The 26,032-nt window shown below is 38.2% G+C and overlaps 1 protein-coding gene across 1 annotated transcript in view; it reads left to right on the top strand.

Moving 5' to 3' along the window:
- The window catches only part of RSRC1 (arginine and serine rich coiled-coil 1), a 368,470-nt gene that overhangs the window by 127,997 nt on the left and 214,441 nt on the right, over nucleotides 1–26,032 (top strand). The window contains exon 6 of the mRNA XM_043493111.1: nucleotides 15,538–15,574. Coding sequence (XP_043349046.1) covers nucleotides 15,538–15,574 — 37 coding nt within the window. The remainder of the gene's footprint in view (nucleotides 1–15,537; nucleotides 15,575–26,032) is intronic.

Here is a 26,032-nt window from a genome sequence, read left to right as displayed (position 1 = left end):
ATGTAGACATGGCTTTGTTCTTCAAATTGGGATCTATGAGGATAAAAAACATCATAAAACATAATTTTGGTCACCACTCAATGAATAAGATTTTTTTTAAGATTATTTTATTTACAACATAAGAAAATCTTAATAAAATACTTTAGTGAAAACAATCTTAATATTCAAACTATTTTTTCCTATATTTATTTTTAGGCACAAGTATTGCAGAATAATTTTACTTCATGGTAGTTAGTGGGAAAGTTGTATGCAAAAAAAAAGTTTGCTGTTAATTTAAACATTTATTATATTTTTGCCACTTGAAAGGAAAGTGAAAATGCATTTTTAAAGATAATTAATGTAGACCTCTATATTACTATCCCTGGTTAATAGATAATGTATATTTAGCATTTTCTTTTATTTTTATTAGAATAAATCATTTTAGTAACAATTGCTACTGTATTTCTAAAATATATGTTTCACAGGTTTCTGCTATATTTCATAAGATTTAGAACAAAGTAAAGGCCAGTACCCTCAAATATTGTTACTTCGTTGAGGGTGTATTTTTTTAATATTGTACCATAGTACTTACAAAACACTATTACAGATTTTCTTATTGTTTACTGTGCATTGATAGTTCAGAAAAAATGGTCTGAGATTTTCTCATGTGCCTAATGATTTTTAAAACAATAGACCAAGGGCCTGAAGGAATAGAGGAAGTGAATGGACACCAATGTATCCAAATATCTAATTTTGCCTAAAAGCAAGTGCCGGTAGATAAATGCCCATAAAGGGATTTCTTTCTTAAGCCCCGTGGATTTTTTTTTTTTTTTTTGCAACTTTTTGTGAGAGTTAGAAATGAAAACCATTCATCTAGTGCCCCAAAGAACGGCCTTATTGAATGGAATAACAGTGTAATGTACCATTGAAGGCAGGATTGAAAGTGATTATCTTGTTAACTCTTGACAGTTACCGCCAGCTTGAAATAGAACTGGCAGGCTTGATTTGCAAATGAATTAGAGCTTTTTCATTTTGTGCCAGGATCATCTTTTTATATTCTGATATGACAGATGCTATGTTCCATGCTTTTGTTTCTCTTCCATTTTATACTTGCAAATAAAAAACAAAAGATTACAATAGTAATTTTATTTGCATCTTTTCTCTTGGAGTTTATTCTTTGTGTAGAAGTTTTTAATCTTATATTTTTCAAAAATTTGTTTGAGAATAGTATTGTTCCCGTAAAAATGAAATGTCATTGGTTTAAGTACAGTGGTAATTGGGTGAATGAAGGGGATTTAGAAGCTTTCAGAAAAAGGAAAATTGATTGTATTCAGATTGTTACTCTTTAAAATGTCAACTTTAAGTGTAATTCAGGGATAAATTAAATAGTACTTGTTACTGAGATCCAATAGTAATTGAGCAAAGTCTAACATTTTAAATATTTAGCCGGAAACTATGCTAATAGAAAATGCATGTGTAATTTTTTTCCACAGTCTTTATGATAACTGTGTTTATATTCTGTAATCATCCGAACACAGATGGTAAGGTGTTAGATATGATAATTATCTTGCACTCTTTATATGTTCCTCATTAACCTATAACATTCTTTACTAGTCCAGAGAGTTTTTACTTGAGTAGTGCCTAGTATTGTTAAAAGTTATTGTCCATTGTTTAATATTCAAGGTAGCATTCTGTGCATTTACATTGTTGGTTTGGTTATTTTTCTTAACCTATTTTAGTACTTTGAGGTCAATTAGCAACACTTCCTTCTACCACTAATTTCTAACCCTGAAATGTTTTATACACTTTCACCTACAGGATGTGTTTTAATTGAGTATCTACTATATAACGCTTAAAAGGGGGGGGGGGGAATAGTCAACGTTGTCTAATTTATTGAAGCTGAAACAAACAATACAATTAACAGAAGCAGCTACATTCAAAACCCCGAAGCTTAATCACTCCTGTTTGTTGGGAATTCCAACCTTGATGATAAGATTTTACTCTTCAAAAAGGATCCCAGAGTGAGGAGGAAAAAAATGAGACTAAGTTGAGACTGAATTGAGAATGGCTTGAATTGTCATTGTTCTGCTATAAGAGGAAGGATAAGGAGACATTTTGACATGGGTTTAATCAGGCCGCAACTTAATTATAGATGCCTGGGACTGTCCGGCAGATAACAGTATATAGTGCAGGTAACCCCACGTTAATTCCATAATTATCTGGGGGGCTTCTGCCAGCTCCCCCTGTTTTTCCATCCAGGTCCCTCCAGACAATCCATTGCTGGAACCTTACCATTCACTCCCCACCCCCACCCTCAGGAGGGCTAAGGTGGGCTACAAGAAAGGGGGGTTGCCTCCCTGCCATACCAATCATAGGAGTCACCCCCCCCCCACCACACACACATTTGTTCCTTTAACGAACATATCTTTTTTTACGTCCTTTTTCAAGCCATTTATCCGGTTACTGTATACATTCCCTATGGACTATCTGCACTGGACATCTGCCACAAGGAGGTGCCAGTGACTGTGTAAAAGGGTGCTTCAGGCACAGGGCTGTCCCTTTTAAACCTTTCATTCCCATAGGATGAGTCAGTGACCATGCTGACCTCTCCTCCCCTTTTGCAGCAATTTTTCCACTCTCCCTCACCCCTGTCCCCCATATAAAGCACTGTTCCCTTCATTCGGCCAGTCAGACAAATGCCCTTCCCCGCCCCACTTAAAGGTGCGGTGCGGTCAACCTGAAAAAGTCACTGCTTGTTTGGTAATTTACAATATTTCCTAATCTGCTTTGAAGTCTCAGAAAAGTAGTATTTGTAATTCTTTTGGATCCTTCTTTGGCTGGAATACAGTGACATATTCTCATTTATTTTCTGCTTAAGAAAAACTTTTCCCATAAAGAACCATGAGTCTTCTCTTGACCTGGTTTAAAAGACTCACATTGGGGAGCAGTTTTCTGGAGCCCCATACTTAAGTTCTGTATTTATTTCAGATGTCCAAAATCTTGAGTATGAGTGTATTGATCAGGGCTGAACTTTGGTTGTGTCTCTTTGTGCCCATCTGAAAACTTCTTGACTGTATGCACCATTTTCTGTCTTAAGATAGGTTTTAGAGTAGCAGCCATGTTAGTCTGTATTCGCAAAAAGAAAAGGAGTACTTGTGGCACCTTAGAGACTAACAAATTTATTTGAGCATAAGCTTTCGTGAGCTAAGTGAGCTGTAGCTCATGAAAGCTTATGCTCAAATAAATTCGTTAGTCTCTAAGGTGCCACAAGTACTCCTTTTCTTTTTATCTTAAGATAGTGGGGGAAAAATCATGAGTAAGGCAAATTGTTTACCTCTCTGCTCTTATGAAACTCATTGACATACACCAATTTTAGCACCATCAAATTTTTAATTTATCTTATTCTTGAACAGTTATACCTATGCTACTTAATTTTTTTAATTTTTTATTCATTTTTGCTAATTTCTCCTCTTTTTTCTCTCTCTGCTTTTGCAAGTTATTTTCATATGATTTATTTGTATATTTATTATATTTCAAATGTACCAGTAATTGGCCAAACTTATTCTTATTTTTCCAGAGTGGAGTAAAAATCTTCTTTTATGTGACTGGGAGTGGGGGAGCCAGCCAGCAAATCATGTACCAACTTTGTGGTCTTTCAGTCCGGATGCCAGCTGAGGACCACTTTAATTCCCGTTGTAAATTGGAGCATCCCAAAGTCTGTTCTCATTTGCACACTGCTTCCAACGGCTACATACTCTGTTTTTGGTAATTGCCATAGCCAATTTATACGGATTCCCCATCCCACCCCCTCTTTCCACTAGGAATGGTTCCCGAAGAGAGGGCTGGAAAGGGGATTGACATAGAGCCACTAGTTTTCTTGTGCACTGCCCTGAGAGTCTCCATATGCAAGGGTAAATCCATGGTAGCCCATTAGACAAACTTCCTAATTGCTTTGCACCACCAGAATAAAGGCCAGATTGTGGCCACTTTTTCTGTAGTTTTTTTTCCCCAATACGTTTACTCTGCATTTGTCATCACTTTAGTCATTTTCACTATTTTCCTGAACAGTCATGTTCCTCTAATGTTTGCGGATCTTTACAGTTAGGGAGAAACACACACACACACACACACATGTGTGTGTGTGTGTGTGTGTGTATGTATGTATATTTTATTACAGGAAAATGTGGGTGCAAATCCAAAATATTAGCAAGGAATTCAGGGGCAAGTGTAGTACCTGAAACTACTAGTAACTTGATTTTTCAGTTTGATTAGATTTCAAGTTGATTGTGGCCCTTTAATGTTTGATTGCTGGTTTTACAGATGGGAAAATGTTACATATCATCTTAATATTTCATATGTCAACTTTGCCATAATATGCAACATCACTGGCATATCTAAGACAAACATGCATCTTTTTCCTCCTGTGTTAAGGCCAGCCTCCTTACTTTGAAATAGTTTGGGTAGATGAATGATCTATTTAAAATATTTAAGTTTTAGTTATTAATTAATTGTGATATATTATTTGATTGTCTTCAGAAGATTTCAAATTATTTCCTTCATTATTTTAGGAAAGTTTGTTTCAAATATTATTCTTTCATGGGTCAGGTGCTTGTTCTTCCCACACATAGGCTTGCTTTGACATAATTGTACGGTTGTAGCTGAATAGATGTAAACTCTACTTACATTGAACTCCACGTGATTACTTTTTCACACTAAAGAAGGAGAAAAAGTAGTGGTTAAGACAAATGGATTTGCAGGAATCATCTTTGTGTAGAGAATAGAATAGGGAGCCTCGCTGGTAGTGCCCAGAAAAATCCAAAACATGGGTGTGATAATTACTGAGCATGCTCAGTAGCTTTTATTGACAGTCAATGAGAGTAAGGCACCTAATTCAGTTGGCACTTTTGAAAACCCCACCCATTATATTTTAGCCATTATAACCTGAAACATTGTCTCTGAAGAAAATGTGGAAGCCTGCTTTTCCGTGTGTGATAATGTATGTACATGTAAATGTAATGTTGAAATCCTAGTTTGTGATGCAGACGTTACTCAACTATTCTTTCATTTTTGTGGGGTGGTAGCACCATTATAAATAGGTTCCACCAGGATTTCCATTTCAACAGGCATTAAAAAGGTCTATAAAAAGTCTGTTTTGAGTTATAACATCTATTGTAAGTGTTTGTTGTGATTTAAGCATTGCTTGAATTTCCAGTTGCAGTTTGTGGTGATAAAACATACTGTAAGGTTAGTTATGATATTTAAAAGTACCATTTGACTTAAAATTTTCTGCTGTCTGTTTTCTTCAGTTTCCTTTTTAAAAACTTAGAGCAATCTTGGGTATGAAATGTGTGTGATTCTTTGCTTTGAGTAGATTGGAAAAATGTTTGTTAAACGTGGCATGTTTTGTATAAGATAGTTATTTAAGGTTCACAAAGTTATTCTTTTGATTGGGTATATTGACAGCATTTACTGATCAATGACATAAGGTGTAATGATAGCACAGGAGTTGTGCTGACACCATGTTACTGATACTTGTGGGGGAATTCTGTGTCATTGCATGCACGCAGAGTTCATTTCCTCTGCAAATTTCTTTGCTTCCCCACAGAAAAATGACTTTCTGACAGGGAAGCAAAGGGAAGCCGCAAGAGCAATCCCACGTCCCCCCTGCATCCAGACCTCTTCAAAGCCCCTCTCTCTGCATTGAGAGCCAGCCTCCCTGCATCTGGACCCCAGCTGAGGCTCTGCATTCAGAACCCCCCTGCATCGAAAACCCCCCTACCACCAGACCTCCACCCGCCCCACCAGTGAAACTCACTCTTCCAGCATAAGGACCCCCACTCCTGCACCCAGATCAACCCCTGGTGAGCTCCTTGCACTTGAACCCCACCCTGATGAGCCCCCCCGCACCTGTCCCCCACCCTAGCAAGCCCCAACCAGTGCTGCACCCCACCAAGCACTCGGACCCCCCTGCTGAGCCCACCCCCGCCTCTCCGTACCCAGACCCCCGCCCCCAACTGAGCCTCAACCACCTTCACTTAGGCCCCTCTACAGAGTCCCATTCCCCTGCATCCAGAACCCTCTGAGTCCCTGTGCATCCAGATTTTTCCCATACTCGGACCCCACCTCTCCCAAAGGCGCCTGCACCCAGATTGCCCCACACCTGCATCCTCACACATTAAGCCCCTCCACACTTGGATCCTGCTGGGCTGAGCCTGCTTGTCCCACACCTAGATCAGGAGCCAGGGCTTTGGCATCTGTGTGAGACTCTGTCCCTCTCGCTTGTTATCTTGGGGGGGGGGGGGGTGTCATGGAGGGGGAGGGGCAGGGTTAGGGTTTCTGAGGCAGGCCTGGCCCTTGCACTGTATCAGGGCTGGGTACAGCCTCATTGCCGAGTCCATGTCCTGGGACAGGGAGAGAGAGCCTGCAAGGTGATCTCCCCACTCTGTGCAGCCAGTGGCCTGTGCTCCCCACTGCCATGCTGGAGCCTCCACATTATTGACAAATAAAATATGCAGAATTTTTAAATATTGCTCACAGGATTTTTCATTTTTGTGTGTGTGTGCAGAATTTTTTATTTCTTGGCACAGATTTCCCTCAGGAGTATACTGGAGAGAGAGACACTGCATGATCAAAAGTTGGAATTGTAATCTATCCTAATTTAAGGTACATTGACTCCTTTTGGTGGCATGTAGAGTACATACACTACGTGCTCCTCTAGCACGGGTATAAATAGATTGTGAGGCACTGCTTAGGTGAATAGAACAAAGACACTCCTGAACTATGTGGGTATGTACCCTACTCAGTGCTCTAATTTCTCAAGCAGTGCCTTGTCGTTTGCACTGATATTTTTAGCAGAGTAGTTTCCTGCTGCCTCCCCACTGCTTGAGCCTTCCTTTTCTGCATGGAAGGGCTCTCGTATTGGGGTAAGACTCTGGCAGCTCCCTGCTGCCCAAGCCTTTTCCCACTCTAGGGAAAGACTCCTGCTGGCTTGCAGGTCCCTGCTGTAGGAGTCTTTCCCTGAAGCAGGGAGTCTCCAGCAGTATGGAGCTGCCAGTCTTTCCTCTCTGCAGTAAAAGACTCCAACAGGGAAAGGCTCTGCCAGAGCATTTCATTGACCTGTATCTACACACTGCCCTGTGGACACAGCCTATTTTCATTGCGGTGGGTAGCTATACATACCCTACACGCTGTTGCAAAATGTGTACAGTGTAGCTGTAATCTTGGGGGGGGCTCTTTTGTCTCCTTGTCATGGCTAGCCCATGCTTTGTGGTTTAAGTCTCTTCCTGCCTTTAGCTAAAGTACTGGAGGCTCATGCTTTTCCAGCCAGCACTCTGCTGACACTTCATTGCTAAACTCATTCATTGCAATATGATGCAAACTTGGTGGGAGTGGGATACTGGGGCAAATTGTTTTAATGTTTTACATACAGACACTTAACTTTAATCCACTGATTTGTTTCAGGATAAATTTGCATACTGCACATATACAGTAAGTTATTAATGCCAATTTGGCATAAGTTACTTAGCATATACAAGCTAATGCAAAATAAGTATCTACATTGTAATGAAGAGCCATTCTCCTCATTCCATATCACTGCAAGTTCATCAACTTAAGACATGAAGGGGGAGCCTTACCTGTGCTTATACACCTTCTCCTCTCTTCTCTTAAACTTTAAACAATGCACTCTTTAAAACCATGCATTGCTTACATGGAGGAAGGATGCAAAAACATCCCTTGCCCTCTCTAAGTCACAGATTTCCTTTTCTGGTTAATTTTGAATGGTCTTGTGGGAGGTTTGACTCAGTGCCTTTCTGTGCCCCCATCTCCACCTCATCCTGACATCCTTGTGAGTGATTGGAAGCTCTATCTAATTCAGTGGTTCTCAAACTTTTTTTACTGGTGACCCTTTTCACATAGCAGGCCTCTGAGTGCAACCCCCCCTTATAAATTAAAAACACTCTTAAATGTATATTTAACACCATTATAAATGCTGGAGACAAAGCAGGGTTGGGGGGAGGCTGACAGCGCGCAAACCCCCTCTCCCCCATGTAATAACCTCCCAACCCCCTGAAGGGTCCCAACCCCCAGTTTGAGAACCCCGGTCTAATTCTTGAAGTCTTCATGCAGCTAATGGCGGGGTCTGCTGCACCCATTCTCCTTTCTCTAGGAATGTTTTAAGAGCTAGAAAGCTAGTTGGTCAAAATCCTTTTAATGTTACTGTAAGGATAGCTGGCAATCTAGCCTTCTCTTGGTCTAGCCCTGTAGCAACAGGACAGGGGAAAGTCCTTTTGGTTCCATTGCATCAGAATCTTTAATACTGATGTCAAGTCCCAGAGTGGTCTGGGGCAATGAGTTTGAGTTCATTACTTATATTGATTCCTTGCCAGCCCTTTGCCACACCTAATGTGCTGAGAATGTCATCAGCTACCATGTTGTGTGGGACAAGGCCTTTAACATACTTTTTTTGTCTTGGACATTGTTCACAGTTATTTAGGACACAGATCAGGGCAGCTGTATTGAAGTGATAAAATGCATTAATGTTAAATACTAGAAGAAAATACTTCTTGTTCAAATATTTTTTCCCCAGTCTGAGTTCAATTCCAGATTCTGTATCTTGTTCTCAGTTTAGCTTACTGGATATTGGGGTCTGTGCTTTATATTTGTCAGCCCTATATGTATTTCGGAGAGCGTACTTTCCTAACAAATTTCCTAGTAGAGGTTTCTATTTCTTCTATTCTTTTGGGGCATAATATTCCTTATTGTGGCTTTCGCCTGCAGGCACTGCCCCCCAGTTTCTATTGGCCGGTTCCTGGCCAATGGGAGTGCAGAGCCAGTGCTCAGGGCAGAGGCAGCATGCAGAGCCCTGTGCCCGCCCTCCCACGCCTAGGAGTTGGATCTGCTGTTGGCTGCTTCTGGGGTGCAGCGTGGTATCAGAACAGGTAGGGACTAGCCTGCCTTAGCCGGGCAGCACCACCAACAGGACTTTTAACGGCCCGGTCAGCGGTGATGACCAGAGCCGCCGCAACCCAGTACCTTACATTCCACGATCCAGTACAGGGTTGCAACCCACAGTTTGAAAACCACTGTTAAATACAGTTGTGGCATTTGCATTTAACGGCTTTATGATATTCATGTCTCATAGTTTCCATGTCCACATCAAATGTAAGTGTGTGTGTGTGTGTGTGTGTGTGTTTTAAAGACAGTAATGAAGTGCTAATGAGGACCAAAGATTTCAAGACTTCTTTCAATAATGTATCAGTGCTGAGAAGTATGCAAATGGTCTGTTATGTTGAAATCAGGTTACTGGTTCTGCAATTTAATGCCTAGTTTTGATGACTATATACACTCATCCTAGCTAAGTCAAATTTGGTGACACAGTAATAGCAGATACTATTGTAGTTATTTGAAATTTTACTGCAAATGACAATTCATTATAGCCCTGGCTTTGATTAATTGTATCCTACCTGATATTCTAGCCACAAAGCTATTGCAGAGAAATTTAGTCACCAAGGACATAATGGAAGTTTCAAGAATTAGTCAATAATGATTTCAGTATGTAATTGAGAGACTAGGACTGGACTGCTGTGTCCGTCTTGATAATGAATGATATGCAAGACATTTCCAGTTTGCTAATATTGACTTGAACAACAGCATACATTAAACTCAGACTTCATACATATTTCTATTGGTTTCCTCTCTTGTTTTTTATACTGTTTATTTAAGAATATAACATAAACATGTGCTAACAATCAGCCCAACTATCATCACCTGACTTAGTGGTCAGTGAAAACACAGCCCCTGTGAGACTACCTCAGTATTAACTGCATTTCAGTACGCACCCACTCATTAAAATGGCCAGAAGTAAAGCAGTACATTGGGTAGTTGTTTTTATTAGGTTTCATTGTAGCATCTGGAATACAAACATTACTGGGCTCTTCATTCAGAGCAGAGAAGGGGGAAAGAAATGTGATTTTAACGGCTATGCAAGGGAATGACACATTCATTTTTTTCCAGAGGGAGCTTTTTTCCAGAAGTAGATGCTTTACTATATCTGAGTTGGGGGGCTGAAGTAATGTCTCTTTCTATTCTGGCATAGCCAAACTACCCTTTGCTAAGGAGAAATAATATTGAGACCTTTATTCTAGACTTTTCTTCTTACCAAATAAAATAACTTAATGCCTAGTTGAGGTACAGGCAGGGCTGACGAGAGTGGGGGGGAAGGGGTACTGCAGCCCTAAGTTGAGCGGGGCCCCCAAAACATCTAACATCTGTGTAGATGAAATTAAATGGGAGGGAGTGTGGCCCCAGTAAACACGATCTTCTGGGCCCAGGGTACTAGTACATGTTCTGGTCAGTTTTTAGTTATGATCCTTTAAAAATCCTTCTAGAGATTTCTCTGGGAAGAAAGTTTTTTTTTATACTGTATTGGCCAGAAAACTGCTTCTATGCCCAAGTTGTTAAATATGGGTGGAAATCACAAAATATACCCTCTTACACAACACATTTCATTGCAGGGAGCCCAAAATACTTGACACATTATAAATGCACAGCACTACTGAAATATGGTCCTTCTGTGTTGGGGTTGATCAGCCACAGGATAACAAGCATTCAGCATGCCGCACCTTTTGTTTGAGGGAAAGGGTAAACCTTTTCCAAGGATAGGCTTCTTGCCCAGCAGGTCATAGTTCTGTCAAAACCCCCAAGCCCGTTTCCCCAGGCATCTTAGATTCATAGATTCCAAGGCCACAAGGGACTATTGTGATGATCTGCTCTGACCTCTTTTATAACACAGCCCATAAAACTTCCCCAAAATAATTCCTAGAATTTTTCTTATAGAAAAATGGCCAGGCATGGTTTAAGAATAGCCAGTGATAGAGAATCCACCACAACCCTTGGTAAATTGCTCCAAGGGTTAATTATAGTCACTGTTAAAAATGTATGCCTTTTTTCCTGTCTGAATTTGTCTAGCTTCAGCTTCCAGCCATTGGATGCAGTGGCGTTATACCTTTCTCTGCTAGATTGAAGAACCCGTTATCAAATATTTGATGTGTACATACTTTACAGATAGTAATCAAGTCACCCCTTAATCTTGCTCAGCCAGTTCCAATTCCTCTCCTTTCTGCTCCTTGTTTAATCTCTCTCTCCACAATCCTGGCCTCTAGTCACCCCCATGCCCTACTGGCTCCTCATCCAGTCTAGTCTCCCTCACCAGGCTCCTCATCCAATCTAAGATCCCTTCTCCCTCTACTCTTTGTCCTGTCCTCTTTTTGGCTAGCCAGTCAATTCTTCCCCTGCACCCCGTCAGATTTGTCTCCCCTGTGCCCCATCTCCTTCCCCACCATTCCTCTCCACCAGCAAGTCTGTTTCCCTTCCCAGCTCTTCATCGATCTCAGTTCTTGCCACACACATTACCCTCTCCTTTGTTTGCTGTCTCCATCACCCAGTTCCCAGTCTCCATCTCCCCTCATCAGCCTTCGCTCCCAGTCCCTTCCCCCCACCAGGTCTAGCTCTTGTCCCCTCTGTGAACACGCAGCTTCTTCCTAAACACTGCACAGCAGGGGGGCGTTGGCTTTATAGCCACTGCAAATAACAGTGAAGAAAGTGGACTACCTATAAGTAGGTAAAGTGTTTTGTTTCGCTGTAGTGTGCAAAACAACAATAGTTGTTTCCTAGTATATTAAGGAAATATATACTAGGAAGTAGTATATTTCCTGAATGTAAAATTGCTATTAAATTGAATGTATTAATGCAGGTAAATTATCTGTGAAATCATTAGTTACTTGAGAGCATGACTACCTTAATTTTTTTCAGTAATCTTGATTAACTTTTTAGCTTTATACATATGTGTGTATTTATGTATGTCAGTATATGTGTAGGTATAAATCAGTGTTTTCAACAAAGATCAACTGATATAACCTGTTTCTTTGTTTCATAAACTTTCAATAATAAGTTAACATAAACTCAATTAGTTACGTACATTGTGGTCTCAAGTAATCCAAAGATGGCTACACTTGCCTCATTGAATTCCTGACTTGTTGTTACAGGTCCCTCATGGCCATGATTCAAATTTAGTTCAGCTGTAATTTTTTCCTCACCTAGCTTCACCTTTGGGCTAGTTTGAGTGGTGTACATACTTAATGTATGCTTTTAAAATAGCTCTTTACAATAGAAATTCATAATAGAGGAAAATCGTAACTCCAGAGCTGATGTGAAGGGACAAGAGAAGCAAAATTACAAATAAGTACTGCACCAAACAAACATAAAAATAAATGGTTTGAGTAGCAGCCGTGTTAGTCTGTATTCGCAAAAAAAAAGGAGTAGTTGTGGCGCCTTAGAGACTAACAAAATTATTAGAGCATAAGCTTTCGTGAGCTCATGCATCCGATGAAGTGAGCTGTAGCTCACGAAAGCTTATGCTCTAATAAATTTGTTAGTCTCTAAGGTGCCACAAGTACTCCTTTTCTTTTTATAAAAATAAATGTTGTTGTGCTTTGTAGACTAATAGTTTGAAAGGCAAATGTGTGTATTGTGGGGGCAGTGTAGTGTGGAAAAATGAATGACATTTCTGGAAAGCTAAATATTATTGGTGAATTTGAAATTAATATTAGCTATCCATTCTTGCACAGCCTTTTAAACTCATAATCTACGGCTGTGCATAAAACAGCTCTTGTCTCTTGTAGCTATTTACAGTGTTAAAAAGGATAATGTATTCTATTAAAATCTTAGGTGAGTTAATATTTTGGTAGTCATTTTAAAATGTATTGTGATTATGGTATAGCAACGGTTTAAAATTTTTTTATAATACAATATTTAGAGTACAACATTAATTGTAGTATTGTTGTCGTATTATCTAAAGGAGTACATTTTTGCACAACAAAGATAATTTTGTCTTAGCTACATTTTTACTAGATGTCATTGTATGATTGATGTATGGCGTCCTTTGGCTGGAAAGATGCTTACATTGAACTGACAGGTGCCACAAGGTTTATTTAGGACAACCTCAGCCTTGTCCTAGTTAGTTTTATAATGTTTGCCTTATGTATGTTCAACCACTGCATTTCCTGCTTTAGAGCCTTGTGTTACACCAATATTACTATCTGTGCTGCCTCAACTACAAATTGGATGAACAGCCAGTGACACTTTTTCAATATTATTACATTAAACCAAGTGGATTTTGATTGATAACCTAATATTCAACTAATGCAAAACATCAATCATGGCAAGTATATTAATTATTTAATATTGCAGTCTAATTCAGAAATCGATGTGCTGCATGAGGGGAAGGGAAACTCGCTGTTCCCAGAAGACTTAAGACAGAACGATTTGAAAAAAAATAACAACCCCTCCTCCCACAAAACCCTGCTGTACTCTTGTGTGTTAGGTCGATACAAATCTTTATTCATTTGCCAATAATCTCTTCCCATTTTCCACTTCAGGACCATTTTATCAGTTTTGAGACCTATAATTGAATTAAGTCTGCTTTCAGCACAGGGCAAACAGAGTTGCACAAATATTGATGAAGTCGTGACAGGGACAGCACAGGAGACAGACCACTAAAGAGGACAGGTTTTATACTGTTAGCTGGAAGCTTCCTACATCAGTGTCTTGGATCCTGCTTCTCAGTAAATTAAGTTCATTAGGATCTTTAGCACCACAGAAAAAATATATAGGACTTCATTTCTATCTAAATAATTGATCTTGTAGAGGAAGTTTTGGTTATAAAAAAAAATAGCATAAGAGAAGTGCAACTTTTTCTGTGACTTCATTTAAGATGAATTTGAAGAGAACAAGTATCCTTAGTATACATACTGAAACCTTTGTCAAAATTATAAAGTAATACTTTAGTTTCATTTAGAAGAGCCTAACATTATTAACACCAAATAATTTACAAAAAGGAAGACAAAATTAGCTTTGTATATTAACATTTGTGTTTTTTGTGTGAAACTACTGTGATATCAAATGTTAGTAACTAGAAAATGTAAAACGTCTTAAATAAAAGGAGATTGCATAATTACTGGAGTATTCAAAAGTAACATTAGGTTGGATGTATTTAAAATCACATTTCCTTCAATATTTTTGTATTTGTAACTCTTTTTAAACCTGTTTTATTATGTTTTGCGAGTTAGCAAAATAGAAAGGACTGATGTTTACCATCTCAAAGGAATGAAGGTTTTTTTGTTTGTTTTGCCATATGTGGTTTTATACGTCTGAGTAATTGTTGAAAAAGAATATTCTACACATATGTAAACGCTGTTATATGACCTAGGAATTAATTGCTTGGAATGTCATTTTTTCCTGTTTGGCCTCAACAGAAAGGGATAGTTAAGTTTAGAAACAGATTTAACATTGAATCTATGAAAGCAGAAACTGGCTGTCATCACTGAGTGTGTTTTTTGGAAGTGCCAGAGAGAAGGCATCTTATTCTGTTCACTTCACTCAGCTGGGCAAATTGTTTATCCTTGTCCAGCTTGGCAAACTAGCATTTTATCTATGCACAGCCGTATGCATTAGGGATTAAGTTTTCAGTTTAAATTTTTCTTGCCTTAGTATCTTCAGTTTCTCATTGGTCCTTCTTTGCAACCTTCCAATTTTTGTGCTTTTGTTTGTTTTTCCTTATTTTTTCTATCTGTACATTAGAATTTTGCAACTGATGTGAATAGAAATATGTAAAGTTCTAGCATCCCTGCCATCATCTAGTTAATTAATGTATGATTAATTAATTATCTCCCTTGTTTATGAACGATCAGAACATTTGTTAACAAAGTTCTGGTAGAGGGAGCTCAGATGGGCACTGCGCATGGATTTTGATGTGATAGTACTAAATTTTGTTTGTTTTTAAAATTTTCTATGAAGTAGTGGTGCTTTTTGTATAAAATAATTTTTTGGATTAGTACAGTGGGTCTCAAACTTTTTGTATTGGCGACCTCTTTCACACAACAAACCTCTGAGTGTGACCCTCCTTATAAGTTAAAACACATTTCTAATATTTATCATTATTTTAAATGCTAAATTCACAACCCTATTGTTTAAAATGAATTTCTTTTCTCACTGCTTTTCAATTAAGACTAAAACGCATTTTTATTGAATTATTGTTATAAGCATAAAAGTTTTTTAAAAAATAGTTACTCTTTACTGTTTAATATTGGGGTGTGAAGAAACTTGGCCACTATCACTTTTCACAGCAGACTTAGCTCTCCATTGCCACCCTTACTTCTGCGCTGCTGCTAGCAGCAGTGCTGCATTCAGAGTTGGGTGGCTCATGACCCCCACATAATAACCTCGGGACCCCCTGGATTAGTAGGATCTGGTTGCCTGGATTTTAACAATTGTAAGGAAAATAAAAGTTTGGAGTTTAAGTAGGTAGATAGTCTTGGCTTTAATGAGACTGTTTGTTTTTTCCCTTGTGTTTTTAATAGTCAAGATGTAAAAGTTAAGAACTTTAGAAAGATAGCCAAGAATTTACATGACTTTCTTTTGACGTTTTTTGGGTTAAACATAAATCATTATAGACAAGGGTTTAGCAACTATTTATTTACAACTTCTGTTCTTGTGTTACAGGGACTCTGGAAACATCAAAGCTGGATTAGAACATCTGGTAAGTTCTCATTTTCTCTTGAACATTTGCATCATCTTTGATATCTGCATTCCAAATGAACACTTTTGAATGAGCTTTGAATACCTTGAATTGAGAAAGTCAGCCATTTCCCAGAGGGTCACCTTACTGTTATTATGTGAAGGCACTTACATTTTCATTTATCTTATGGTTTCAAGGGAATTTTAATTTTTTAAATTACTTTTTTTGATGTAGAGATGAAATAAAATGGACTATAATCCTTGGATTGATGATTGCCTTAATTATAAACAAAAATGGTTTAGTGTTGGATTTTTGGCATATTCTGATCTAAAACCAACAAATTGTGTTTAAAAAAAAAATCAAATATTGCATGCATAAATATGGTATGTTTTAGTAATTTGAAGTCTTTGAAAGAAGTGCACAGCTTTGTTTTTTTCTGTTGTCTTTTCCTTATGAATAATGTATTGATTTAAATTCCATTCAGTGCTACAATATAAAATAATAAAGATGCAAAATATTTTTTGATGTAAGTAAACATATTCAAACCACAAGTGAAAGCGAGACATACACAGCATTAAAAACTAATCAGTTGATCAAAACTGAAAATCCAGTATTACAAGTGCAAAATTCATCAAGATTAGTATATTAACGTCAGTGATCATCAGAACACTAAGCATTTCATCTAAATTGATCATTTTAAGTCATGGGCTGGGTGATGATTACATCTAAATGTTCAATAGTACATTTTCTTCTCTAAATATAGTGTGAGAACTTTTGAGATTTGTCTTCATGTATGTATACAGAAAACGATTTATATTGTTGTACTCTGCCATGAAACATAAAAGGATGTAATTATCGCTGCCGAATGCAAGTAATTTTTAGCAGTTGCTCATAGTTTCCTCATGTATTTTTCACATTCTCGAATGTGGGTAACCATTTAAGAAAGTGTGAGTTTTGTAGAAGCTTGTGTACCATCCTTTTCCTGTGTATTTCCAGGAGAGAGAGGACCTGGACCACGTATGGCACAGTTGTCAAGTGTCTCTTTTCTATTGGTGGGATAAGAACTCCATTCCTACTTGTATTCTGAATCTGCACGTAATTGAACTAGTTGGTTATGTCTAAATATTACAGTAGTTGAGAAATGCATCATGCGGGCTAGTTGAACCTCTTAATTTTTTTTAAATGTTTCATTCCTCCAGTGTTGTCAGGTTGATGTAATCTAATGGGTTCAGAGACCGCTTCTAATGCATTATAAAGATGCTGTTGTCCTGACAGATGACCATGGCTGCTACTTTTTTCTAACTTGGGAATAGTATGATAGCTGAAAATGCAGGTGTGATTTATAATGTCACCTCAAACCATCAGGTTAAGCAAGGAGAGACTGAATGGTTTTCTAGGAGCCTCTGAAAAAAGAGGAATCTGGTTCACTGGCAAAAGGACTGTACTCTAGTATAGTGGTTCTCAACCTTTCCAGACTACTGTGCCCTTTTCAGGAGTCTGATTTGTCTTGTGTAGCCCCTAGTTTCACCTCACTTGAAAACTACTTGCTTACAAAATAAGACATAAAAATACAAAAGTTTCATAACACATTGTTACTGAAAAATTGCTCTTTCTCATTTTTACCATATAATTATAATATAAATCAATTGGAATATAAATGCTGTACTTACATTTCAGTGTATAGTATATAGAGCAGTATAAACAAGTCATTGTCTGTATGAAATTTTAGTTTGTGCTGACTTCTGTAGTGCTTTCTATGTAGCCTGTTGTAAAACTAGGCAAATATCTAGAAAAGTTGATGTACACCTCGGAAGACCTCCGTGTATCCTCAGAGGTATGTGTACTGTTGGTTGAGAACTACTTCTTTAGTGGTTAATTCACTGGAAAGATAATCTCTGGAAGTTCTCAGCACCAAAAGATCATTGGTATAAGTAGATACCATATTTTTTAATAAAAGCTTGTCTTCGTCAGATACATTTATTCTCTTGTGTTTCTATAAAGGAATTGACAAAAGCCTCCATACTTAGTTAGGAACTCTTTTAATAATTTTGGAAAAACAGCTATTGTACATGCATGTGCAAACACAGAAACTGATTTTGCAAGATGTATAGGGATTTGTGTTATGTATTGAAAGCAGGATTCATACTAGAAAGGGTTTTTTACATCCTACATTTATGGTCAGACAACTTCATGCAAGCCTATTTACTTAACCTCCAACAGATGGTAGGCACATTTGCAAGAAATATTAGTCATTTGATTATAGCAAACTCACCCTGCTGTTTTTTTTTAAAGATTATTTCCAAATATCGCTGAGGGAATCACTGCCCATACTTCAAAAAAAACAAACAAAAAACACCTGACATTAAAAAGAGAAGAAAATACTTTGCATTGATTAGACATCAGCATGTCTCATTGGATGGCAGTATAGTAGGTATAGGTTCTGAGATCAACATATGATGTACTTGTATCTGTAGGACGTATTAATCTATCTGAAAAAAAATGTAGTTTCTCTAGATATCTGATTCAATCAAGTGGATTGGGTTTCATCGGATTTACAAAAATATAATAGTCATACTTTGACTAATGTACAGTATTTATTTTTAATTACCTAAATGTATTGAACATATGAAAATACTTGTGCTTTAGTCTAGTCTAGTGTTTTTCAACTAATTAGAGGCATGCAGATGTCCAGTATCGCCCCCATCATGTTATGAATCCTATTCACAGCAATACTTGGACACAGTATGATAACTGTACAAAGGAAGATGAGCCTCTTAACTGCATTTCCTTGCTTTATATAAACTTAGCCTACCAAAGAACATCTGTGTTGTTAACTATTCAGTGACACTCTTCTCTTGTGGCCTGATCCAAAGTCCACTGAATTCAATGGTAGACTTTCCATTGATTTGAATTAGCTTTTGTTCAGACTCTTGGTGATTACGGAACCAATATCCTAGAATGATGAGTAAATGAGTAGGTCACAGTGCTTAAATGAGTTACACCACATGATCCATTGTCTATAGCCAAGTTCTACAATATAACAGCATTTGCTCCAACCCCTCAGACAGACAAATACTTACAAGATCTCTATCATGCATTCTTACAAGTACAATACCCACCTGCTGAAGTGAAAAAACAGATTGACAGAGCCAGAAGAGTACCCAGAAGTCACCTACTACAGGACAGGCCCAACAAAAAAAGTAACAGAACGCCACTAGCCATCACCTTCAACCCCCAACTAAAACCTCTCCAACGCCTCATCAAGGATCTACAACCTATCCTGAAGGACGACCCATCACTCTCACAGATCTTGGGAGACAGGCCAGTCCTTGCTTACAGACAGCCCCCCAATCTGAAGCAAATACTCACCAGCAACCACACAACAGAACCACTAACCCAGGAACCTATCCTTGCAACAAAGCCCGTTGCCAACTCTGTCCACATATCTATTCAGGGGACACCATCGTAGGGCCTAATCACATCAACACACTATCGGAGGCTCGTTCACTTGCGCATCTACCAATGTGATATATGCCATCATGTGCCAGCAGTGCCCCTCTGCCATGTACATTGGTCCAACTGGACAGTCTCTATGTAAAAGAATAAATGGACACAAATCAGATGTCAAGAATTATAACATTCAAAAACCAGTCGGTGTACATTTCAATCTCTTTGGTCACTCGATTACAGACTTGAGAGTGGCTATCCTTCAACAAAAAAGCTTCAAAAACAGACTCCAACGAGAGACTGCTGAATTGGAATTAATTTGCAAACTGGATACAATTAATTTAGGCTTGAATAGAGACTGGGAATGAACGAGTCATTACACAAAGTAAAACTATTTCCCCATGTTATTTCTCCCCCCCACCCAACCCCCCACTGTTCCTCAGACTTGTTAACTGCTGGAAATGGCTCACCTTGATTATCACTATAAAAGGTTTTCTCCTTCCCCCCCGCCCCCCCGCTTCCTGCTGGTAATAGCTCATTTTAAGTAATAACTCTCCTTACCGTGTGTATGATAAAACCCGTTGTTTCATGTTCTGTGTGTGTGTGTGTGTGTGTGTGTGTGTGTGTGTGTGTGTGTGTGTATAAATCTCCCCACTGTATTTTCTATCGAATGCATCCGATGAAGTGAGCTGTAGCTCACGAAAGCTTATGCTCAAATACATTTGTTAGTGTCTAAGGTGCCACAAGTACTCCTTTTCTTTTTGGCTTTCTAATGATCGGTAAAATGGAGATGCTAACTACTTGTGTTATCTAACAATCAGTTGCCACTCTTCACATAAATAGTGATCTTAACCCTAGCACCCTGACTAATTTCCATACTAGCCAATTATATTTTGCTACCTTGAATTCTCCCTCAGTTGTATAAGAGCAGGAATGTTTGAAAGTTTTCTGTTGCAGCTGTTTTTTTAATAGAAAATTGGGTTTTTGATTGAAATAAATCTTTTGTGAGAAATGTCTGTTTTCCACAAAAGAAGAACTTTCTATTGGGGAAAAAAATGGAGTGTACAAAATCTGAAAATATTTTACCTAGAAATGCTGCTGCTGCTGCTATGCTTCATGGGAGTTGTAGTTTGGGTGCTTCATTTTCCTCATTCTCTTGTATGGACTGGGTTCCCTGGCCAGACTACATCTCTCAAGATGCATCATGCTGCAGTTTCAGGAAAAGGGTAGAAACATGGTGTATCATGGGAGATGTAATCTGTCCTGGAAACTCAGGCTTTAGAGGAGAATTGGGATGTGGGACAGCCAAACTGTCCCTGAAGCTCTGTGGTGGTATTTCTGGATAAACATTTTCAAGTTTTGGTGAATAATTTGACCCAAAAAGTCAACATTTTCTGTGGGGATGAGAGGAGGGAACCACATTTTCAGACTAGCTAGGAGGGAACCACATTTTCAGACTAGCTCTGTAAATAAGGTAGTCTTCACTTCCTATTATAAACTGCTATAGAGCTGTGCTGTGCACATAATATGCCAGTACTAAAACATCCTTGGAATTTCTTAACGTTATAAATGACACTTTCTTAACTCAAAAAAGTATTGCAGCCAACTTGGAGTAATTCTTTAGACCTTGTCCCAGCAGATAAACCAGAACTGATCATAGATTTAAAAATGAATGGTATTTTAGGTACAAGTGATCATGACTAAGGCTATGTTTTAGTCAGATATTTTTAGTAAAAGTCATGGACAGGTCACGAACAGTAAACAAAAATTCATGGCCTGTGACCTGTGCATGACTCTTATTATATACTCCTGACTAAAACTTGGGGGATGGCTATGGGGTAGTTGGCCATGGGGGTGACCCAGGGGACATGTCCAGCGGGTGCCATTGGTGCTCGGGTTGGGGGGAGAGGGCTAGGGTAGAGATTGGCAGGGGCTGGGGCAGGTTCCCTACCTGGCTCCTGGGAAGCGGGCACCTCCAGCTCCTAGCTCCACGTGTTGCCTTCGTTCCACCCCAAGCCCTGGTTCTACAATTCCCATTGGCTGGGAACTGCGGCCAATGGGAGCTAAGGGGGCGGTGCTTGCACCTGTGAGCAGAGGCAGCACGTGGAGCTAGGAACTGAGGGAGGGGAGATCCTCTTGGCCTTCTGGGGCGCCCTCCCACCCCTGCTGCTGGGGGGAGAGGGTGGGGAGCCCGAGACTGCCCCAACAGCAGCCAGTGCGACTGGCCAGGGGCTGCCCGAGCTGCTCAGGTGGCTCCCAGCCCGGCTGCACAGGCTGCTGCAGAAGTCACAGAGGTCACGGAATCTGTGACCTCTGTGAGAAACACGGAGCCTTAAGCATGACTTGATCACATTTATAATGTGCAAGCAGAATGAAGTCCAGATCAGTAATAAATATACTTGGTGCTTTAATGGTGCCCAACTTCACAAAGCTAAAAACAATTATGTGTCAAATGAGCTGGGAGGAAGAATTTATTTAGAAAAATGTGAATGATGATTGGAAATAATTTAAGAACACCTTACTAGAGGCTTAGAAAGCCACAATCCTACAATTGAGGAAGAAGGCCAGACTGGTTAAAAACTAACCTGGTTTAGAGTGGAAATGAAGGCAGCTGTAAAAATATATAACAGATGGAAGAAGAGGGAGGTTAATAGAAATGAATATAAATCAGAAGTTAGAAATTGTAGAAAGTTGGTAAGGGAAACAAAGAGATGCAAGACGAAATCTTTGGCAAGTAGAGTTAAGGACAATAAGAAGGAGTTTCTTAAGTATGTTAGGAACAAAAAGAATCCTGACAATGGTGTGGTAGAATTATCAATAATAATCCAAAAAAGGGAGCAGAGTGTACTGTATATTTCTGTTCTGTATTTGGGGGAAAAACAGATGATGTAGTCTGATCATATGGTGATAATACCACTCATTCCATTCCACTAGTCTCTTAGGAGGATGCTAAATAGCAGGTGCTAAAGTTAAACATTTTAAAATCATCAGGTCCAGATAACTTGCATTAAGAGTTTTAAAAGAGCTGTCTGAGAGACTCACTGGACCATTAATGTTCATTTTCAGTAAGTCTTGGGGCACTGGGGAAGTTCCAGAAGACTGAAAGAGAGCCAATGTTTTGCCATTTTTTAAAAAGGGTAAACAGGCCTATGATTACCAGAGTCATCCCGTTAGCTTGACATTGATCCTTAGCAAGATAGTAGAATGGCTGATATGGAACTTGATTAATAAAAAAAATTAGAGGAGGATAATGTAATTAATGCAAATCAATATGGGTTTATGGAAAACAGATCCTGTTAAACTAACTTGCAATCTTTTTTTATTGGATTGCAAGTCGGATAAGGGTAATAGCATTGATGTAATAATTTTTTGTAAGTCATTTGACTTGGTACAGCACAACATTTCAATTAGGAAACTTGAATTATATAAAATTAACAGGGCACACATGGCTGAATTAAAAGCTGGCTAACTGACTGATCTCAAAATGTAATTGTAAACAGGGAATCATCAACAAGTGTTTTTTCCAGTGAGATTCTGTAGGAATTGGTTCTTGGCCCTACGCTATTTAAGATTTTTATCAATGGTCTGGAAGAAAATATAAAATCAGCACTGTTAGAATTTTCAGATGACACAAAAATTGGAGGTAGAGGTAAATAATGAAGATAATAGGATCACTGATCTGGATTGCTTGATAAACTGGGCCCAAGCAAGCAATGTGCATTTTAATACAGCTAAATGTAAAGGTATCCATTTAGGAGCAAATTGTGTAGCTATTCTTACAGGATGTGGGACTCTATCCCGGGAAGTAGTGACTCTGAAAAAGATTTGGGGGTCATGGTGAATATTTAATTGCACATGAATTCCCAGTGTGATGCTGTAGCCAACAAGAGCTAATGTGATCCTGGAATGCATAAACAGGAGAATCTCCAGTAGAAGTAGAGAGGTTATTTTACATTTATTTTTGGCACTGGTGCAGTTGCTGCTGGAATACTGTGTCCCATTCTGGTGCCCACAATTCAAGAAGAAAAGGAGTACTTGTGGCACCTTAGAGACTAACAAATTTATTAGAGCATAAGCTTTCGTGAGCTACAGCTCACTTCTGTAGCTCACGAAAGCTTATGCTCTAATAAATTTGTTAGTCTCTAAGGTGCCACAAGTACTCCTTTTCTTTTTGCGAATACAGACTAACACGGCTGCTACTCTGAAACCTGTGAATTCAAGAAGGATGTTGATAAATTGGAGAGGATTCAGAGAAGAACCATGAGAATGGTTAAAGGATTAGAAAACTTACCTTATAGTGACAGAGTCAAGGATCTCAATTTATTTATTTTAACAAAGAGAAGGTAGAGGGATGACTAGATTACGGTCTATAAATATCTACATGGGGAACAAATATTTTAAAAGGCCTCTTCAACCTAGCAGAAAAAAGTATAATACAATACTATGGCTGGAAGTTGAAACTAGACAAATTTAGACGAGATATAAGGTGTAAATTTTTAATGGCGAGAGTAACTAACCAATGGAACAATTTACCAAGGGTTGTATTGGATTCTCCATCACTGATCATTTTAAAATCAAGATTGGATGCTTTCTAAAAGATACTCTCTAGGAATAATTTTGGGGAAGTTATGTAGTGTGTGCTGTACTGGAAGTCAAATTGGATGATCACAGTGATCTTCTCGCCTTTCAGAGTAGCAGCTGTGTTAGTCTGTATTCGCAAAAAAAAAAGGAGTACTTGTGGCACCTTAGACTAACAAATTTATTTGAGCATAAGCTTTCGTGAGCTACAGCTTACTTAATCGGATGCATCATGTACTCCATTTCTTCTGGCCTTCATATCTATGAATCTATTAATATTATACCCTAAATTCGGCTGGATTTCAGTAGTAGACCCCTGTGTAGCACTGTATTTCAGGTAAAGTTTGTAAAGTCTCTTCAGGATGAAAGGTTTTTTATATACCAGTATGTAAAATAAAAGCTTAAAGTGCTATTTCAGGTTTATGCTACGTGAATACTGGTGAGAGGCAACTAGAACTTGACAAAAATCTCTACACATGAGAGAGAAAAGTATGAGAATATCTGATCAGGGACACAAGTTTAGAACCGCAAAAAAGAGACATCAGGAAAGCTTGAGCAAGATCAGGATAATTTGGGATGGTGTGAAGGAACATTTGGAGCAATATACTTTTATGGGGAAGGAAACACTAGCATAGAAAGTAAAGTTGAGGTGGGAAATGAGCATGAATGTATGCATTTTTAGAAATATTTCTAGGTAACCAAAAAATGGCCAAACTGATGAAGAAAATTGGGTGCTGTGTGGTTCTGGTGATATCATAACCCGTTTAAACTTTGGTCTTGTGATTTATGATGTCAGCAAAACCATCTGAGGTTTTGATATCCTTATAAATCCCTATAATTCATGACTCTCACTTATTCTGCATACAGTTCATGAATTTTTACATACCAGGTGGTTTGCTTACATAAGTTATTTAAAAAGTTTAGTTTGCTATTTGATACAGTAAACACTAAAGTCTTCAACTTGTTTTGTTCACTTATTAGTTCTTTTCCTTAAGATTTTCTTTGTTACAACATAAAAGATATGATATAGAAGTGATTCCTGTTGGAGAGGTTGGTGTAAAAATACATGCACTGTTAACATCTTCCTGACAGGATTATGTTACTTTTTTTTTTTTTTTTGGTTTTGGTTTATAAGAAGTTTGAACAAATTCAGACAATCCTCTGGTGTGATCCCTTTATAAAATTGTCTTAAATTACAATTTACTCTAAACGGTAATTCTTATGTCTTTTAATTCTGAAAATATTCCAGTTAATTTCTACTATGTAGATTGTGTCACACATAAGTATTTATGTAGACACATGCTACATTATAGCTAATGGACTAAATTCTGCCCTTGAATCTGTTTGCATAGCTTCCATTAAAATCAGTGTGTGTGTGTGTGTGTGTGTGTGCGCGCGCGTATGCGCGCGCAACTGAGGGCATTACTGTTATGTCTAGACAAAAAATACCCTCATACTTGTATTGATAGTCTGAAGCTAGTAGCAGTAAAAGGGAGAAAAAAACTGTCCTTGATTAAAAATAGTCTGAAATTATGGTGTATAAACCCTAAAATTCAGCTTTAGATATAGGGGAAATAGAATTTTACATGTATAAAAATATTTTAAAAAACGTGAAAAAGGTTTCTAAAGTAGTTTTTCTCTATGTGGCACATGAATAATCATTTTAGGGATGATCTTCATAACATACTCCCTCTCTTGAAGAATGTAGCAATCCCAAACTAATGCTGATAAAACACTTAACATCGTGCCACACTTCCATGTATGTAAATAATTATTCTTGATTAAAATATGCACACATGTCCAAATCTGAAGACTGGGCATGTTTTTTCCGTCAGCTTCAATTCTGAAGACTCTTTCCTAGTTTTTGAAAAATGCAAATTTTGAATGTGTGTGTAGGGTTGGAGGCTTTATTTTGTTTTCAAAGTAGCATCTGCACAAGAATATGCTTGAGATTATTTACCAAGTAATTGTGGAAGTATAATTTGACTCATTTTTCAAAATAGAGGGACATAAAAATATTAAATGCTTCACTGAAATTCCATATAATCCTTTTTAAATCGCCTAAACTGAAAAAAATATTTAATTTGCTTCATTTTTTTCAGAAAAAAACCCTCTTCTTTCCTCCAAGAGTTAATGTTAAGATTTAGAAAATGCAAAGTTTTTATTTTCATTATGAAGTGATGAATATTAGTGTTAAAATGGAGGTATAATTGCTATCGAACTTAGTTGCTGTTATGGGGACTGATGCAAAGTCAATTTAAATCAATGGGAGTCTTTCCATTGATTTTACCATATATTGATGTTTGGGACTTGCTTTTTTTTTCCCCATCTTATCTGTTGGTGAAATAAACTCTTCTTCCTTCTTTCTGCTGTCCCTCAAGAAAGCCGGCTTCAGGGGTCATACTTGGGGTAGGCAGTCTCTGGGACTTTCTTCCTATCCTGGCTTCAAAATAG

Source organism: Dermochelys coriacea, chromosome 9, assembly GCF_009764565.3.
Source record: "Dermochelys coriacea isolate rDerCor1 chromosome 9, rDerCor1.pri.v4, whole genome shotgun sequence".
Classification (NCBI taxonomy): Eukaryota; Metazoa; Chordata; order Testudines; family Dermochelyidae; genus Dermochelys; species Dermochelys coriacea.
This window is presented reverse-complemented; position numbering and strand designations above follow the sequence as displayed.